Source organism: Thermobia domestica, chromosome 14 (assembly GCF_964235325.1).
Source record: "Thermobia domestica chromosome 14, izTheDome1.hap1.1, whole genome shotgun sequence".
NCBI lineage: Eukaryota > Metazoa > Arthropoda > Insecta > Zygentoma > Lepismatidae > Thermobia > Thermobia domestica.
In genome coordinates, this window is record NC_137467.1 from 164699553 (window position 1) to 164719883 (window position 20331).

General features: G+C 35.9%; 1 protein-coding gene across 1 annotated transcript; it reads right to left on the bottom strand.

Moving 5' to 3' along the window:
- Window positions 1-4404: 4404 nt before the first annotated feature.
- LOC145670088 (uncharacterized) lies at window positions 4405-5229 on the bottom strand. Its single transcript, XM_081738457.1, has one exon. It carries the CDS (start codon window positions 5227-5229, stop codon window positions 4405-4407), a length of 825 nt encoding a protein of 274 aa, XP_081594583.1.
- Between the last annotated feature and the right edge of the window lie 15102 nt (window positions 5230-20331).

Sequence of the window (20331 nt, forward strand, 5' to 3'; positions counted from 1 at the left end):
ATAACAATCTCCAAATTTTATGCCATGAAAGGGAACAAAAAATAAAATAAGCATTCGTAAACCTGTACTATTTCATAACGTAATGAATCATCAAGACCTTATTTTTAGTAATTTGAAAGAATCATCATGAACTCTAATCCAAAAATCCCAATTCAATGACGTCATAGCCGGGCCAAGGTACCTCTGACTCATTCACACCAACGTGTATGGCCCCTGAATAAGCATAAGCAAAATTTCAATAGGTGACGCAATCCCGGGCCAAAGCATCCCTGATTCATTCGCTATGGTCCATGGTGGCCCCAAAATCGGATAATCGAAAGGTAGGTCAGCTGACGCCATTACTACTCTGGGCCACCAGAAGGAACAAGAGTAGCGAGACCGACCTTCACTGGTGGGAATTCTGTACATTGTCAATAATTTTCTACAATGCGGAAGAGAGCAGTGTTGCAAACTGTGAACTGACAGTTCTATTGTAGGTGGAGATGGAAGGTTCGGTTTGGAGAAGTCTCGTAGCCCTATGCAATATTTACTGTACAGAAGATTGTGTGTAAGCAAACCTTGGTGTAAAAGTAATGATTTGAGAACATTTAATAGCCTTAAAATCTGAAATAGCTTGTTTCTGCAATAAACGACATTGTCGGTAGTGATAATGTTACGTTGTTTTAAAGCAATTTTCAGCAGATTGGATCCAAATTTGTCACAAAGATTGATTGTATAAATATCTTGGATGAGTTCGTTAGGCGCAGCGATTTGATGAAAAATTTCAAAATGGCCGTGCTTTGAGGTTTCCAACGATTCACAATTTCCACAATTTTAACCGATCGGAACTAAAGTTAGTCAAAATATGTGTTTATCATGTGTTAGTTGTGTGTGAAAATCAGAAAGATCGATCAAAAAAGTAAAAATGGTGGGCAGTTGAACATTTAAAAACTTCGCAATTTCTCCCATTAGTAACCCACACAGGACAGACACGTCCGCAGTACGTCCACATATGGTCCAAAAATTGACGAAGGACGTCCAGAAATTGAGCCGATTTAGGTCCTCTGGACGTAACATGGATCAACTTACTACGTCCAAATGTCACCTCGCGAGTATGGTACGGTAAACGTCCATAGATGGTCCACCATGAACGTAAAGTGTACCTTAACAGGACATTAAGCGTATGTCCACTGGACGTTTGTATAGATCTTTATAGTTGTTCATGGAACTTCCATTACATGTTTATTTGTTGGAGAGCCAGTGGGTCAGTGAGGGACATTGCCGACGCCCATAAGACGTTTATGGACGTAAGAAGACGTTCAGTGTATGTCACGTGGACATCGAGGTGTACGTTTATGGACGTTCACTGGTCGTCGATGTAAGCCTCTATAGACGTAAATCTTTTGTCAAGAAAACTTCCATTAGACCGTATGGAAGTGCAGTCTATGTCCAATGGACATCCGATTTGGACCTGTATGGAAGTACAATGTATGCCGAATGGGTCCCAGGTAACACAAGTTGGAACAGAAGACGTTTTTTAAGGGTATCACATGACGTCATTTCTTTGGTGATAATGTCATGAAATAGCACGTGATCTGCGACGTCTTCCGTAAGGTGCAGCAGACGTCTACCGAGGACGATTTGTGCACCGTCATTTCTTTCACCTTGATTTCGTCGTCCGTAGACGTCTACTGATGACCATCATGGTATGTCATCTTTTTAACCTCAATCACGTCATCCGGGTACCTACTTCAGGTACCCTTTTGGTTTTCCTGGTACCCATTGCTTCGTACGTTTTAATTCGTCTGGTGACCTTGGAGGTACCTTGGAAAGTGCTCTCTCAAATATATGTGTGGATTTGAAACGGACTCGACCAATGGGTTATGAGTCAAAATGGGTAGTAGGGTCCATTTATTTTCGTGCTTCATTGCATGGATTTTGAGTCAGAATTGAACTTTCCATGGCTTGTCTACCCATGCAATGAAGTATCAGCATAAACTATTCCCAGCCACCTAATTTGACTCACAACAAATGGATCGACTCTGTCCGATTTATTTATTCATCATTTATTTCAGAGTACTAACGAAGGAACTTCTAAGGTCGACGAAAGTTACGTCAACCGCAATTCCAATGAATGTTTGGTGAAAGGAGGTTTCAGGTCTTGTGGTACAAAAATAGGAATTGTGAGTTGATTGAGATAAGTATGCGTTTTGTTGGTCAATATCTTTGTTGGGAATACATTGTTCAAAATGAAATAACTTACTGTTTTTACCCACTGATTTAATTTTGGAACACATACTACAATATTACAAGTAATTTTACTGTATGAAACTCATACACATGTGTGTTTGTTAAAGTTACAGAGATACCCTAAAGTTCAGGAAACAAAAAAAATCAATATACGTGCAAACAAATATTAATTTGCAGGTGCTTTTGCGAAACACATAAGGGCAGCTTCAAACTTAGTTATACATGGTGCTTGCTTTTAGGGAGTGGAGGGTATAATTAAAATAAAGCTCTATGTAATTTTTCTCGATTTTTGACCTCACACACAGATCACCAAAATATATTACACTCTTTATATAAAGAAAACGTCAAAATACTGGTACTATGTGGTTGTTCAACCATAATGTTCACTAAATAATAATAATAATAATAATAATAATAATAATAATAATAATAATAATAACATGCTGAAGAGTGAGGAGCACATAGAAGCGTAATGTTGGTCAAAGCTGTCCACTGCAAGCTCTTTTTAACTTATAAATAGAACAGGTTTACTTCCTTACGGTAGGATCCACGCTGATTAAAAACACTTTTAAAAGATAAAGTCCACAAAGCTTTTCGATTTTCTCCTAAAATCGTCCTCAGGTAGTGGAAATAGGCGATTAATGAACAAAATGTTTTTAAAAAGTTAAAAAATGAACATCTGCTTTTAATCCAGACCAATGGCATGACTGCTAGCATTGGTCTCGACTGAGAGCAGACCAATGCCAATGCCAGAAGGGCAGCTGCGCGTTTTTTCTTTACTATTTTTAAGCGTTTTTAATCAGCGTGGATATTGCCTTAAGTATAAATTATGTTATCCACGCAGCGTGTTCAATACTTAGGTTTCCTTTCCTTTATAATTTTAGCTGAGAAAGAAAAGTGATATAGAATTTAAAAGGGAAAGTAACAAGTACGTACAAAAATGAATACTAATTTTAACAATTTCAGACGGAAATCTTTTTTTTTTTTTTTTTTTCATTTCTAAACACCACTCAATGGGTAGCCTTATGGCTGAATATCACTGGGCTTTCACTCCGTATTCGGTTTACGTCTATTATTTAAATATCAAAGCAGCAAAACATTTTGGCTCGTTTTGTGCTTCAATAATGAGTACAATTAGTTTTAAACAAAATGCTATTAATAACTTAATACATGATTGTTTATAGACACTTTTTGGATTAAGCAATGTCCTGAAAGTGCCCGCACAAAATCCTGAATCTACCAGTAGCATTTGTTTTTAAAAAATGTACTGATTATTGAAGTAAGAAATGCACATTAATGCATGAAAATTATTTTCCAGTTTACCTAGAGTGCAATTTAAATAACTGAGGCAAAACTATGTCTTCTCCTTGACAGATTTATGTGGCTTTCTTTAGAAAATTAAAAACAATGAATTAAAGGAAATGAAACAAACTTTTCTTTCAATGGCAACAGTACACACTTTGCAGCCACTTCATTCACACACAAAACTGAAAGATTGTCATACAATCGAGACACCACAAAAACGTCAAGTTTCTTTGATTCACATGGCCTAGTATACACATTTTCGTAATTTTTGAATTTCTTGACAACAAGCTGCATGGAGTTACTGTTGCGTGGCTGAAGTACGTTGTAAAGAACAGCTACCTGTCCACTCTTCGTGAGAAGGAAACTGTCGGTCTCACTACATGCGACAAGCACAAATTTCATAAACACTACTTTCTTATATTGCGTACCAGTAAACCCATAAGGTGTTGGGCCATCTTCGTGCTCCAGAAGGTTTGTAGGTCTTTGTTGCCGGACTAGTTCCTCGACAGGAACGATATTCCTCTCTGCTATCCTACTGTGTATCTGTGACAGAGCCTGGCTTGGGGACCTCAGTTCTTGCTTCAACTGCCCTAGGAAGTTCTCAAAGCAGTAGGCAGAGTAAGAATCTGATGGTCCAAAATGTTCTGCATCGTTGGACAAGTGAATTAGGGAATGCACATTGTACACAAAATAAGAAACTCTATACACATTCTTGCATTCCTCAACAAATAACTTTAACACAATCTGAGCATATTGCGTATACAATGGTAACAGTTCGGAGTTTCTCAGTATCGTTATTCCAACATGGAAAAGAAGGAAATGATTATATACATTTCTTTCCATCTGTTTCTTGAGAATTACTGTTCCAAGTTACAGGAGGAAAGTGCTGTATTCAGTGTCCTTCCAATACTCCAAATCCTTAAAACCCCTAGGTCTTCTGTTAAATTCCAGAGGAATATGATTCTGAAAAGCTATTATTTCGTCCGAAACCAACTGAGTTGTTTGGCCACTAAACTTTGCCCCACATTGTAAGTGTCGATCTTCTGCTCTGACATTTCCAGGTCCATTTACCCACGTGTAAAGTAACATTCTCATTACACTTAAATCCACCGCGTGCATGGGTTCCACCGGGAACTGGGAAACAAGACCGATACCCAATCTCAACAACGGTGAAACTCTCAAACTGTGCTCCTCATCCTCCTGGTTATCATCTCTCAGTCGACAATTCAAGTCGTCAAGAACCACACGTCTTTGAGTATATGTGCCATAACATACACATTTATCACATGAAGAGTAACCCCCATGTGATTTAACACGTTTTAAGTAAGCTTTGGCAGGCATATCACTTACAAAACTATGAACATTAACTGCGTATGTTTTGCTGTTGACAACGAGTCCATTTCGCCTGAGAACATTCATTTCATTAATGAAGTCCTCCAGAAAAATTTCCAAGGGCTTTGGTTTCTCCCTTGCAGAGAATAACCCAATGATAAACGGAGGAATCTCCAAACCATAAACAAGTCCCAAGATTGGCCACAAGGAGACGCTGGAAGCTTCAAATAAAGGTATCCCGTCTATATTTAAAATAAGCTGGAATTTCGATTCATTTTTAAGAGCACCCTCATTATGCTTCACAAGCTGCTGCAGGCAGCTTTGAAGTCCAATATGGAGATACTCTCCATTTTCAAGAATCATTTTGTGAATTTTTCACCTTGGGGTTCTTAATAAAGTTCTAGCATCTTTTGATAAAGACGCGTGCAATGTATGAAGTCCTCTCAGCAATGAGCTTAAGGCCACGTGACTAATTTTGTATTTCAGAGACCAGGTGCACAGAAAGGAATTAAATTCCTCGTCAGAATTTATGAGCGTGCAGACAGTATTTGGAATTTGGCCTGAAGTCTCTTCTGTATTCTTTTCTGGGTCAGCTTCCTGGCATTCACCCCAAAATATTTCATCCTCTGAAGATGAACTATTTATCACGTTGGAAGAATCTTCACCAGGCTGCTTAGAATAGAAATTGCCAGAACCAAGAATTTCACTGACTGCCTCGTTCAATTCCCTGTCAATTCTTCTTCTCAGCTGCCTGTATGAAACTACTCTAAACATGTGAAAGCACGTTACAATGTAAATACAACTAATGTACAAAAAGCAGTTCATGAACAAGAATTTCACTGACTACTTCTCTGAAACATTTGTTTCGAGAACCGTAGTGGGGCATGCTTCTGCCACGTCTTAATTGTGTTCTCTAAAGTTCGTTCGGTAGAATTTTGGTCATGCTTTCGTGCTGCTCCTAAAAAGAAAAGATATAATGGTAAGAAGAAAAAAAGAGAGAAAATCATTATTTGCATATCATGTAAATGTATGCTTCAAATATTATTTTAAATGTGTACGAAAGATTTAGATAAATTATGTTAATGTAATTCAGGTTTGAAGAGGAGACTACATAACAGGGTTTGCAAAAAACAGGTTCTTTTTAGTTTAAACCCGTTTTTTTTGTGTTTAAATCAGCTTTTTGGTTTAAATAATTTGCCCTATGTATTAACAACCTCCTAACGTCGTGCCTTACAAGCATGGGAATGAACAAAGTGTGACGTTTAGAGATTACTACTACTCATTGTCCAAAATGAGTAGGTCCACATTACTTGAGAGGAAATGATAACAAATCTATGCTTCGTTTAATAACTGTATTGATCTAAGAAATATCATGATGTCTGTGTGAATGTTTGAGTGTGAATGTAACATAACAATTCAGATCACAAATCGTAAACCTCTAGAAATTGTATCATGATCAACACGCACATAGCTGAGATACACATACCTCCTTAATAAATGATGAGTGTCTGGACTGATGATTAACCTCCTTCGCACTCGATCTCCTGGACTGGATAGTTGGTTGTATGTATTCTCCAAATGAATACCAACTGGAAGCCAACCATAACTGTTGGACTATGGTTGGACGTTGAAGAAGAGTAGATCACCCTTGATCTATTCGTAGTCGTAATGGATTGCAGACCACTGCTTGGCTGCTAATTCTCCCAAAGTGTCTCTGATTCCTCTGATCCACTTCTGATCTACTTCTGATCTCGATCCTCTCCATCAAGAGGTTTTCGTTCATGATTCCAGACACTGGAATTCGCTTCGTTGATCATTTGTGTTTACCTCAGCTATTGGTGAAACATTGGTTTCAACCCGTATTACATCGTGACCAAATTCCCAGACTAACAATCGCTGCAAATCTGAAAGTTATGCCACATTCAAATTGTGTCAATGTTAACAGACTATCTTTCACATTGATGACATTACAGATTTCGTTCACAACTTTACAAATCAAAACAAAACAAATAAACTGACGACTTAGCGTCTAGCCATTATTTCATTGACAACATAACACAAATACAACCATTTACGTAAATAAACAAATACACGTGCTCGTATGACATAACATTATTTTATTACTTCAATTTAATCTCTTTAATTTTAATTCCAATAAATCTTAGTTTCCATCACCAAAATAAAATCGTAAACCGGTATTACACTACAGTATTTATATCACATATGGACAGAAATAAGCTTGTTTCGCCTTGGTGTTAGTATGCAACAACCGGGTTATGCTGGAAGGGGTCATAAGCTTAAAGCGGAATCCAAACCGCTTCTCGGCTTACATCCAAGAGAAACTGCCTTCCATTTGAACTCGAAACCGGGACTAATTAGCCACAAATGCGATACGTCTGCCGACTCACTTAGGAAGGATTCCTGATAAAAATACGTTGGACTGATCTTTAGATATTTGTTAATATAATCATCAACAATCATTTCAGAAGTACAAAAAGATAAACAATTGCACAAGTGGAACCATTATACAGAGTTACATATGGACAATTTCAAAGTACTACAGAGTAGAGAAGAACTAATTTACTCCAAGTTAGTTCACTACGACTTTTATTAATCCAAGTTAAAGAAATATAACGACTTACTTTGCATATTAGTAAGAAAAATGAATAAAAATATGAATTATTTGAGTCTACTTTGGCTCTGACCCATTATAAATAAATAGTTACCAAAGATTCTTGTTATTTCAATAATTACCTCTCGTGGAGTTTGTATGATCCCAACCCCAAAAAAGTACGGCATTTCGATGTATTTCATCAATAGTAAACATTGTTAAAACGAAACAATGTTTAGAATTTTCCTTTGGTTGCACAACAATAATAACAAACTATAAAAAAATCACAAAAGAAACATTCATAAAGTTACAGAAAAAAAGGTTGCTTTTGTAATATAATCTCTTTGTGTAATGAATGGGGAATTTAGGTCTGAATATAGTATGAATAATATATGGGAGTGAAACGTGATAACACACAAATGTGTGTTCATCAAGATTTTACGAATAGTTACACTTTTATGAATATTTTTCGTTTCTTGGTTTAAACCAGTTTTTTTTTTAAAAACCGCTGTTTAAACCACCTTCGTTTAAACCAGCCAACCCTGCTACATAATAAACTCATCATGTCGAATTATCCGATGCTATAAGAATAATGAAATAATGAGAACTGAGTTGGACAGGCCACGTAGATAGAATAAGAAGATAATAGTAACTTTACATCATTGTTGAGAAATCGAAACAATAGAGACCGTTGTCCCAGCCGGTGGTGTAGCGGAAGAGTTTCAGACTGACTGGCGAGGTCGAGCGTGGTCCGAATCCCGCTCAGACCGACCATCCTGATTGAGGTTTACCCTGGTTTTCCTCAGTCCCACCAGACAAATGCAGGGACGGTACCTTCTCTAAATAGGCCAGGGCCTCTTCCTTTCCCAATTCTAGCTTTTCCTAAAGGACCGATATGACCTCGATGTTGGAGGCCCAATCCCTTCCTTGTCACCTTTCCCTGAATAAATAAATAAATAAATAAATAAAAGAGACCGTTATGAAGAACGAGGTGTCGTTATGAATACAATGTTATAAAGGGCCTTGGGGAATAGGAGCTCGTGATAAAAAGTGGCTTCATCTTGTCCAGGATAGAATCCAATGGCGAGAATTGTTAGAAGCAATGAATTTTCGGGTAGTCAAATATGTGCTTCTCTCTCAACAACTACTTTAATGTTGGTTTAAGGTTGATAGGATTCAAACACCCAGTTGAATTCGGTGCGATGTCAACTCTTGAAGTAGAAAATATCATTTGCTGCACTTGTCGAAGCACAACAGTAGGAAAGAATCGATAAGAAATTTTCGAGCCTTGTTTTCCCCTTTCCCTTGCCCTTCGTAATCACCTCATACTCTCATATGTATCGTTCATTGCAGAAACGGCGTAAGTCAAATGCATTTTCATTGGACTTATGCCGTTACTGTTCGTTATAAGCCATATAGGTCATGAGTATGGTATAAAGAAAAAATCCTTGACTTTTCCAGATTTTATCTGGGTTCTGATTAACTAATTCGTTTAATCAACTTTTCAGAGATAGTTAACTACGATATTTTTCTTTAACACGATATTTTTTTAAAAAAAATATTTTTCCTATTTTTGTATTCTGTAAGAATCCTATTTCTGTATTCTTAATTTTACTATATTAAACTTATAGTTAAGATGTGTGGTGTGAAGTGTACCGATATTTTTTATTTATATTCAGTAACCAGAGCTGAGAAAAATATCAGTTTCGTAAAGACATGGTAGTACACATACCTCCCCCCTCCCCAATTTATTTTCCTTGCAACAGAATGGAAGTTTTGGAGGAGAGAAATTCCAATACATTTAATGACTTGTAGTCAGTGAATTATGTAAATGCCCGTAGGTTGCACAACCCAGTTCAATTTGTTGCAGAATTAAGACAATTTTGACACATTAAATAATCATAAAACTTGCTTAATAATCGATCCGAGCGAAAGTTGCCTAAGACTTTATTTTCATTTCCAAAAGTTGCTTACAAAGCGTACATTGAAATGCAGTTGAAAATATTTGTGAACGTTTTTAATAATAATAATAATAAAGACGAATTTGGATCAATACTCGCACAAGTTGTTTAATTGAACAAACAACTGAAAAATATGTACTAGTAGGAGTCTGAACTATGTGTTCACCATTGGAAATATGATTCGTTGAACTGAATTTTCTTAAAGACCTTAAGGTTTCTATGGCTTAGACCGGGTTATGGTCGAAAGGAAGATGTGGGAAGGTAGTCGGCCAGGACTTAATTTTCGAGCTACCTATCGCGGCATTTCCCTGCCTTGTGTGACTGAGTATAAACCTCAGTCAGGATGGGAATTCGTTAGCATCGATCCCAGGACTTCACAAAGCTACGCCCATAGTTTACTAACAGAGCTCCAGCCCCTCGGTATGAGATTCATTACTTTATGCAGGATAAAACAGATCTCTGGTGCAAAATTCGGAAGATGATTTCTTACATCAAAACAAAAACAAAAATTAATATGAATACATGCCCTATAATGCGTAGGTGTGGTGCTAGAGAGCTCTAAAGACATGACAAACTATTTCAGTCGAGTTATTTTGAATACCAAAAGCTATACACCTATCGGCTCGTCGATTCGTTGAAGAAACAAGACATTCTCCTTCAGAACACTCAGCTGTCATAAGTGAGAGAGCAGTGTGCAAGCGATGCTTTAAGTGCAGCAGAGAGTTCCATGGTGAATAAATGTTTTTTTTAAAGGGAATGTCAGAAAAAACGGATATTTTCTGGGTCACTTGGAGAATGTTTGGGGATCCTGGTGTTAACATAGGATTTAGGAGGTCGAATTTTGCTGTCGAAAAATGGTCCAGTCAAATAGCACTGTAGAGACATAAGACATTCCAAAAATAAATAATTTTTATCAGCTTTTGCAAGGTAAAATATACTTTTCCACTAAACTGAACGGTTTTTCAGGGTCTTCTGAGTATGTGAGGGTTTCCTGGTAATAATACAGGCTCTAGGAAGTCAAAACTTTGTGTTTAAAATAGGATGCATATTGTGACCTTTCGCAAGGTTGTCACTGGATAAAGAGGTTTCCCGAGTCCAAGTGATATTCGCGGGCCTCTAGAAATGAACACAGAATCTAGGAGGTCCAACGCCTGGTATTTTAACTACTATTTACGTACATGCAATATATAGAAATACAGCATTAAGACCGTTTGCAAGGTAAAAAGTACTATTCGACTGGACAAAACAGTTTTTTGCCTATGAAGTATCCGCGGTCGTCCGAAATGAACTAGGCTCTAGGAGGTCGGGAACTTGGTATTTAAACTTTTACATAGGTAGATACACCATAGTCAAAAATAAAGTTCTGATGTCCTTTTACTACTAGGTAAAATATACTTGAGCTGTATCCCGCGGCCGTCGGAGTTTGCACGGGATTCCTGGATTGAACACAAGATCAGAGAGGTAGAAAACTTGGGCCCTAAATGAGTTCTTAAGTACATACAACATGTCGAAAGAAAAAGTTTTAATTACCTTGTTTGCAAGTAACCTTAGACCCCCCCCCTCTAAGTGCCTGCTGACTGGAGTATACGTATATGCGGTAATTTCCCGAGATTCTAACGTCCCATTGACACTTTCGATGTACTCGTTCAGGACTATCATTAAACAAAGTTTTATAACATTTGGCCGGCACTAAATTTCCATGAAAATTTTCGTGTGGTCATTTTGTCGAGCGGTTTAAGGTACTGCGAAAAAACTTGTACCTTTTTAACTATTCCCTCTACAAAATTTCTGAAAAAAACATAGACTACATCCACGGGGTAACGAACAGTTATAACTACCCCCTTGATAATTGCTATGCAAAATTTTGGAACCTTAGGATATGTCTTCTGTTCTGCCAGGGTGTTTGAAATTTTTTAAAAAATGGTTTAAAAAACAGCAGAAAATATTTTTTTTTAATGTAGGGTTTTTTGCGGTATTGAGGAAACATGGTACGTATATCTAAGCATTCCCTGTGCAAAATTTATCTACTCAAGCAAAGCAATTCGACTTAGGGCGTAGAAATTTTACTGAATGTCTGAAAGTACTTGAAAGTGCCGAAAAGAAAGCTTAAAGTATAAGTCGATGAAAGTGTGGTGCTGTGAATGACCAAAACTGATTTTTGGAGATTAAGTAATTTTTAAGAGAACTTTTGGTACTTTAGAAAACAGTACTTCCGTCCATTTTTTTTACATTTCTTTTTCCTTTTGAACTTGGAACACACAAAGTATGTGTAGTAGAAGTTATGCTTTGAGTAAATTTTTACCACTAGAAAACGCTTTCAATTCAATTTCAGACATTCAGTAAAATGTCTGCGCCACAAGTCAACTTGCTTGGCTCGATTTGATCCAAAAGCTTAACTGTGGCTCTTCGAGTCGAATAAAAGAAAAAAATCCTGCAACGAGAGGATTACCTTTTAAGCATATACCTCATATTACAGGATTTGTAGCTTATTTATCCTGTATATAGAAGACATTTTTCCAGATATATTTTATCCTGTAAATGCAGGATAACATTTAGAAAAATCCTACTTTCACAGGATGAGTTTTCTTGTTTAATTCTTAAATCCTCAAATGATAGGATTTCTCTTCTTGTTATCCTGCAATGAGAGGAAACATGGTCATTGAGAAAAACTGAAATATCCAAGCTGGAAGCATTTGAAATGTGGTGTTGGCGCAGAATCTCGCGTATATCATGGATCGAAAGGAAAATGAGTGAAGACGTTCTAAAAGAAGCAAATGAAGGACGACAAATTACGAAGATAATATAAAAAAAAAGTATGCTTGGTCACCTTATTCGACACTCCGATTGGATCACCGTGGGGTCCACGTCTCATATAGTCTCGCTGCTGAACGAGACGTTAGTAGTAGGGGTCCTCGTATATGCAATTGAGTCAGCAAAAAAATTTGTGACGTCATAGGTCAAAGGTCAATGAACTTGGTCCGCGGTCAATGACCTAGGAGTACTTAGGACGACCCCATCTAGATTTCGGTAGGAGCACCATAGCCCATCCCATAAATTTTGGCAGGGGTACATAGGACCACCCCCCTTAAATTTTGTAAATTGCCAAATCTAAAAATTCGGCGTGGTACCTTGGACCACAGTATGTACCTCGATTAGTATTGAGGGTCTATGTCGTTCCCTTTTATGGGTAAAAAATTGCCAAAAATTCAAATTTCGGGGGTTTTTAACCTAATTTATCCCCTTTTATGAGGTGTTATTATCTCACATGGTTATACGGACGTATACAAGGGTTCATTACCTTTCATAAGACATGGCCATATTAATGCATCCCTTGAAAATTTTGGGAGGGGTACCTTGGCCCACCCCTTAAATTTTGGAAATTGCCCAAATTATACATTTGGTATTATAGCATAAAACCCTTGTATGTATCACTATAAATTTGGGTGGTCCACCTCGTTCTCTTTTAGGGGTACAAAATTGCCAAAATATAAACGTAAGCAATACGTAGTACCACCTGTTTGGTTTTGACCTACGTTATCCCCTTGGATGAGGTCCTAATAACTTATATTTTTATATGAGCGTATACAGGAGTCTATTACCTTTCATAAGACTAGGGTATATTGGTGCACCCCTTTAAAAATTTGGGAGGGGTACCTTGGCCCACCCCTTCAGTTTTAGAAATTGCCCAATTTAACCATTTGGTATAATAGTATAGAACCCTAGTATGTATCAATGGTTATGTATAGGGGTCTATTCCCTATCATAAGACATAGGTACATTTGTGCACCCAGGGAGGGGTACCTTGTCCCACCCTTACCAGATTTTAGTACAACCACGTGTTTCATTTTTGACCTAATTTATTCCCTTGGATGAGGTCCTATTACCTTATATGGTTATGTATAGGGCTCCATTCCATAAGACATAGGTACATTTGTGCACCCCTTTAAATTTTTGGGAGGGGTACCTTGGCCCACCCCTTCATTTTTAGAAATTGCCCATTTTACACGTTTGGTATAATAGTATAGGACCCTAATATATATTAGTATAAATTTGGGTGGTCCACCTCGTTCCCTTTCATGGGTACGAAATTACCAAATTTTTAGTACAACCACGTGTTTCGTTTTTGCCCTAATTTTTTCCCTTGGATGAGGTTCTATTACCTTATATGGTTGCATGGTTATGTATAGGGGTCCATTACCTATCATAAGACATAGGTACATTTGTGCAGCCATTTAAATTTTTGGGAGGGGTACCTTGGCCCACTCCCTTTAATTTTGGAAATTACCCATTTTATATATTTGGTATTATAGTATAGGACCCTAATAGAGATTACTATAAATTTGGTTGGTTCACCTCGTTCCCTTTCATGGATACGAAATTGTCAAATTTTAATACATTCACGTATTTGGTTTTTGGCTCAATTTATCCCCTTGGATGAGGTTCTATTACCTTATATGGTTATATGATCATGTATATTGGTCCATTTCCTATCATAAGACATAGGTACATTTGTGCACCCCGGGAGGGGTACCTTGGCCCACCCCTTTAATTTTGGAAATTGCCCAATTTAAACATTTGGTATGATAGTATATTACCTAATATATATATATATATATATATATATATTACTATAAAATTGGATGGTCCACCTCGTTCCATTGTAGGGGTACGAAATTGCCAAATTTTAGTACAACAACGTGTTTCGTTTTTGACCTTATTTATTCCCTTGGATGAGGTCCTATTACCTTATATGATTATATGGTCATGTATAGGGGTCCATTTCCTATCATAAGACATAGGTACATTGATGCACCCCGGGAGGGGTACCATAGCCAATCCCTTCAATTTTGGAAATTTTCCAATTTCAGCATTCGGTATTATAGTACATGACCTCAATATGTATCATGATAAATTTGGGTGGTCCACCTTATACCCTTTCATGGGTAAAAAAATTGCCAAAATATAAAGATAAGCAATATGTTGTACCACGTGTTTGGTTTTGGCCCAATTTTTCCCCTTTGATGAGGTTTTATTACCTTATATGGTTATATGGTCATGTATATAGGTTCATTTCCTATCGTAAGACATGGGTACATTGATGCATCCTTTAAAATTTGGGAGGGGTATCTTGGCTCATCCACTCAGTTTTTAGAAATTGTTTAATATAAGCATTTGCTATCTTCGTACAGGTCTTCAATATGTACCTCTATAAATTTGGATGGTCCACCTCGTTCCCTTCCATGGGTAAAGAACTACCAAAAATCAAAATTCGGAGGTTATTGACCCGTATTTAACACGTTATATGGTTTATTACCTTCATATGTTTATGTTCCCTTTTAAATTTGGGACCTATCAAATAACAAAATTCGGTAAACGTTTTCTAGGACCCATTGGTATTCCTCTTATGGCCAAATATTCAAAATTTAAAGGTTATTGACCGGCTTTATTATTGAATAAGTACAGGATTTATTCCTTTTTTCATAAGACACAGGTGTGTTTGTGTACCAATCTTAAATTTTGGGAGGGGTACATTTCTTATTGTCATATCAATAATTGGTAATTGTTCTTAGAATTGGGTGGTATCTCTTTCTTTGGGTAAATCATTGTCAAATATGAGTATGATCACGTGATCAGTTATTGACCTATGATGGGATTAGGAGTCCAGGACATTGGTACATTTAAACTTTCTAGGATAATTTGAGAATGCGTCATTGGTTTTGATTATTACAACCTATGGACCAAATATAAACGTAAGCAATACGATATACCATGTGATTGACCTTGATGAGGTAGTGTACAGGAATACTTAGCTAACCTTATTGAATCTTATGACTCATAGTCTTAAGGAAATACATGCTACAACACTGGCAAAGTTATTGTTGATGCAATTTGATTGGTTGATCACTATCTTTCATGCAATCTGATTGGCTGATCACTATCTTTCGTGCAATCTGATTGGTTGCTGATTTTCAAATCTTTGCTGCATTCAGTTTTAAGTTTTGTTTAACATTTAAAAAAGTTTTTGAAATTTTTGTTTGAAACTTTGGTTTGACATTTTTTTATCGTTTGATATTTTTAGTTTGAAAATATTTGTTTCAAAATTTTTGTTTCAAAATTTTTTGTTTGAATCTTTGGTTTGAAATTTTTTCGTTTGAATTTTTTTTGTTTGGAATTTTTAGTTTGAAAATTTTTTTTCTAAAGTTTTGTTTAAAAATTTTTTTTTTCAAATTTTTTTTTGAATTTTTTTGTTTTACATTTTTGTTTCAAAATTTTGTTTGAAATTTTTAATTTTTATTCGTTTCAAAACTAAAAAAAATTTTGTTTGAATTTTTAGTTTAAAAAATGTTCGAATTTTTTTTCTGTTTAAAATTTTTTGTTTGAACATTTTTGTTTCGAAATTTTTGTTTGGAAAATTTGGTTTCAAATTTTTAAGTTTGTGTACTCATTAGTGAAGAACCGGAACTGCTTAGAAGAAAATTTGGTTTGAAAATTTTTGTTTCCAAAGTTTTGTTTGAAATTTTTGTTTCAAAGTTTGGTTTGACATTTTTAAAATTTGTACACTCATTAGTAAAGAACCGGAACTGTTTAGAACTAAAACCTCTGGCAAGATTGTGGTGCAATAGTACACGTCAGAACATGGGGTTGTACTTGAAATGAAAAAAAAAACACAATTCCTTGAAATGGATCATTTTTCTACACTTCACATACATTCATACCAGATAGTGGTTCTGGATATTGTCGATACAATGTATTTTGAACTTCTTGCACTAGTTTGTCTTTAGCATATAATTTTAATTCCAATTGAAGTCTTTTAAGGTCTATTGCAATATCAATTGGTGGAAACTCAATGTCCTTTTGATCACAAATAAACTGTTTATCAATACAGGTATGCACCCACGAACGATGTTGACAACCATCACAATATCTAGATACATGTTGTACAATATGCATAACACATTTTTCAAAATAGTACTTTTTCAGGAATATACTTGTTTTGTTGCACACTTCCACTGCATGTTTAACACACTGAAATACGCCGATGAATTTGTTCCATTCCGTTTGCGTTAGATACACCATGTTGCGAGGGACATGGAATGTACTCTTTTCACGTAACAGCACCATCTTCTCTTCGAGGACTGTACGCATCACCACTTCATGATTTGAGCCTAATGATTTGACTATGGTCACATTTAGCTCATCATGAAAATAATCGTTCATTTGGTCGATTCGTGAACATAATATTTGCCATTCTTCACATTTCAGTTGTACACCAAATTGTTCTGCTTTGCCCAATCGAATCACTGGTTCAAATGTTCTAGCACTGATACCAATCATCACATATTTTGTTTGAAATATATTTATTGGATAATAGCTTGCGAAGATGAACTCTTTATCGTTAGAAGTACACATCTTTCCTCCTGAAAAGCACTTGCTCAAATGATTTCGTGGGATGACCGTGTATTGGTTGATTTATAGAACTACGGCTGACGTCATTGGAAAGGAATGTGCTGACGTTTGAATTCATGGTTTCATCACAGTTGCTGACGTCATGCTGACCAACCAAATTCATACAACTATGTCTGACGTCAAAGGAATGTGCTGACGTTTGAATTCATGATTTCATCACAATTGCTGACAAATCTGGCTGTGTACTAAATTCAAATTGATGACTTCGACCCAAAAATCCTTTGTAACATAAAGATACAGATCCAGTATTTAAGAAACGCAGCAGTTCTTCTTGTTTTGATGCTTCCATGGGAAAATATCTTGCTGGTAAAATTATATTCTTATCATTTTCAAGCTTCACTACGATTCTTAATCCAAACTTTGTAGGGATCATTTGGCTAGCTAAGATTCTATAAGGTACATTCTGTTGTAAATTAGTAATCTTGGTAAATGATTTCATCACATCACGTGTGTTTAGAAACTGCAGACAAGTAGCCATGATGATGTTATCATGAATACCAACTCGAACGATACTTATATATGATGCAAAACTGATGACGTTGCATGATCATGTTCTGACGTGTACTATTGCACCACAATGTTGCCAGAGGTTTTAGTTCTAAACAGTTCCGGTTCTTTACTAATGAGTGTACAAACTTTAAAAATGTCAAACCAAACTTTGAAACAAATATTTCAAACAAAACTTTCGAAACAAAATTTTTCAAACCAAATTTTCTTCTAAGCAGTTCCGGTTCTTCACTAATGAGTGCACAAACTTAAAAATTTGAAACCAAAATTTTCCAAACAAAAATTTCGAAACAAAAATGTTCAAACAGAAAATTTTAAACAGAAAAAATCGAACATTTTTTAAACTAAAATTTCAAACAAAATTTTTTTAGTTTTGAAACGAAAAAAAAAATAAAAATTTCAAACAAAATTTTGAAACAAAAATTTTGAAACAAATATTTTCAAACTAAAAATATCAAACGATAAAAAAATGTCAAACCAAAGTTTCAAACAAAAATTTCAAAAACTTTTTAAATGTTAAACAAAACTTAAAACTGAATGCAGCAAAGATTTGAAAATCAGCAACCAATCAGATTGCACGAAAGATAGTGATCAGCCAATCAGATTGCATGAAAGATAGTGATCAACCAATCAAATTGCATCAACAATAACTTTGCCAGTGTTGTAGCATGTATTTCCTTAAGACTATGAGTCATAAGATTCAATAAGGTTAGCTAAGTATTCCTGTACACTACCTCATCAAGGTCAATCACATGGTATATCGTATTGCTTACGTTTATATTTGGTCCATAGGTTGTAATAATCAAAACCAATGACGCATTCTCAAATTATCCTAGAAAGTTTAAATGTACCAATGTCCTGGACTCCTAATCCCATCATAGGTCAATAACTGACCACGTGATCATACTCATATTTGACAATGATTTACCGAAAGAAAGAGATACCACCCAATTCTAAGAACAATTACCAATTATTGATATGACAATAAGAAATGCACCCCTCCCAAAATTTAAGATTGGTACACAAACACACCTGTGTCTTATGAAAAAAGGAATAAATCCTGTACTTATTCAATAATAAAGCCGGTCAATAACCTTTAAATTTTGAATATTTGGCCATAAGAGGAATACCAATGGGTCCTAGAAAACGTTTACCGAATTTTGTTATTTGATAATTCCCAAATTTAAAAGGGAACATAAACATATGAAGGTAATAAACCATATAACGTGTTAAATACGGGTCAATAACCTCCGAAATTTGATACCAAATGCTTATATTAAACAATTTCTAAAAACTGAGTGGATGAGCCAAGATACCCCTCCCAAATTTTAAAGGGTGCATCAATGTACCCATGTCTTATGATAGGAAATGAACCTATATACATGACCATATAACCATATAAGGTAATAAAACCTCATCAAAGGGGAAAAATTGGGCCAAAACCAAACACGTGGTACAACATATTGCTTATCTTTATATTTTGGCAATTTTTTACCCACGAAAGGGTATAAGGTGGACCACCCAAATTTATCATGATACATATCGAGGTCATGTACTATAATACCGAATGCTGAAATTGGAAAATTTCCAAAATTGAAGGGATTGGCTATGGTACCCCTCCCGGGGTGCATCAATGTACCTATGTCTTATGATAGGAAATGGACCCCTATACATGACCATATAATCATATAAGGTAATAGGACCTCATCCAAGGGAATGAATAAGGTCAAAAACGCAACACGTGGTTGTACTAAAATTTGGCAATTTCGTACCCATGAAAGGGAACGAGGTGGAACATCCAAATTTATAGTAATATATATATATATATATATATATATATATATATATATATATATATATATATATATATATTAGGTAATATACTATTGTACCAAATGTTAAATTGGACAATTTCCAAAATTAAAAGGGTGGGCCAAGGTACCCCTCCCGGGCTGCACAAATGTACCTATGTCTTGTGATAGGAAATGGACCAATATACATGACCATATAACCATATAAGGTAATAGGACCTCATCCAAGGGGATAAATTGAGCCAAAAACCAAACACGTGAATGTATTAAAATTTGACAATTTCGTATCCATGAAAGGGAACGAGGTGAACCAACCAAATTTATAGTAATCTGTATTAGGGTCCTATACTATAATACCAAATATATAAAATGGGTAATTTCCAAAATTAAAGGGAGTGGGCCAAGGTACCCCTCCCAAAATTTAAATGGCTGTAAAAATGTACCTATGTCTTATGATAGGTAATGGACCCCTATACATAACCATACAACCATATAATATAATAGAACCTCATCCAACGGAATAAATTAGGTCAAAAACGAAACACGTGGTTGTACTAAAAATTTGGTAATTTCGTACCCATGAAAGGGAACGAGGTGGACCACCCAAATTTATACTAATATATATTAGGGTCCTATACTATTATACCAAACGTGTAAAATGGGCAATTTCTAAAAATGAAGGGGTGAGCCAAGGTACCCCTACCAAAAATTTAAAGGGGTGCACAAATGTACCTATGTCTTATGGAATGGAGCCCTATACATAACCATATAAGGTAATAGGACCTCATCCAAGGGAATAAATTAGGTCAAAAATGAAACACGTGGTTGTACTAAAATTTGGCAAGAGTGGGCCAAGGTACCCCTCCCTGGGTGCACAAATGTACCTATGTCTTATGATAGGGAATAGACCCCTATACATAACCATATAACCATATAAGGTAATAGGACCTCATCTAAGGAAATAAATTGGGCCAAAAGAACAAACACGTGGTACAACGTATTGCTTACGTTTATATTTTTGGCAATTTTGTACCCCTAAAAGGGAACGAGGTGGACCATCCAAATTTATCATAATACATATTAGGGTCCTATACTATAATACCCAATG

Coding starts and splice junctions, on each gene's coding strand:
- LOC145670088 (XM_081738457.1), bottom strand. CDS start 5,229: ATGATTCTTGAAAATGGAGAGTATCTCCATATTGGACTTCAAAGCTGC.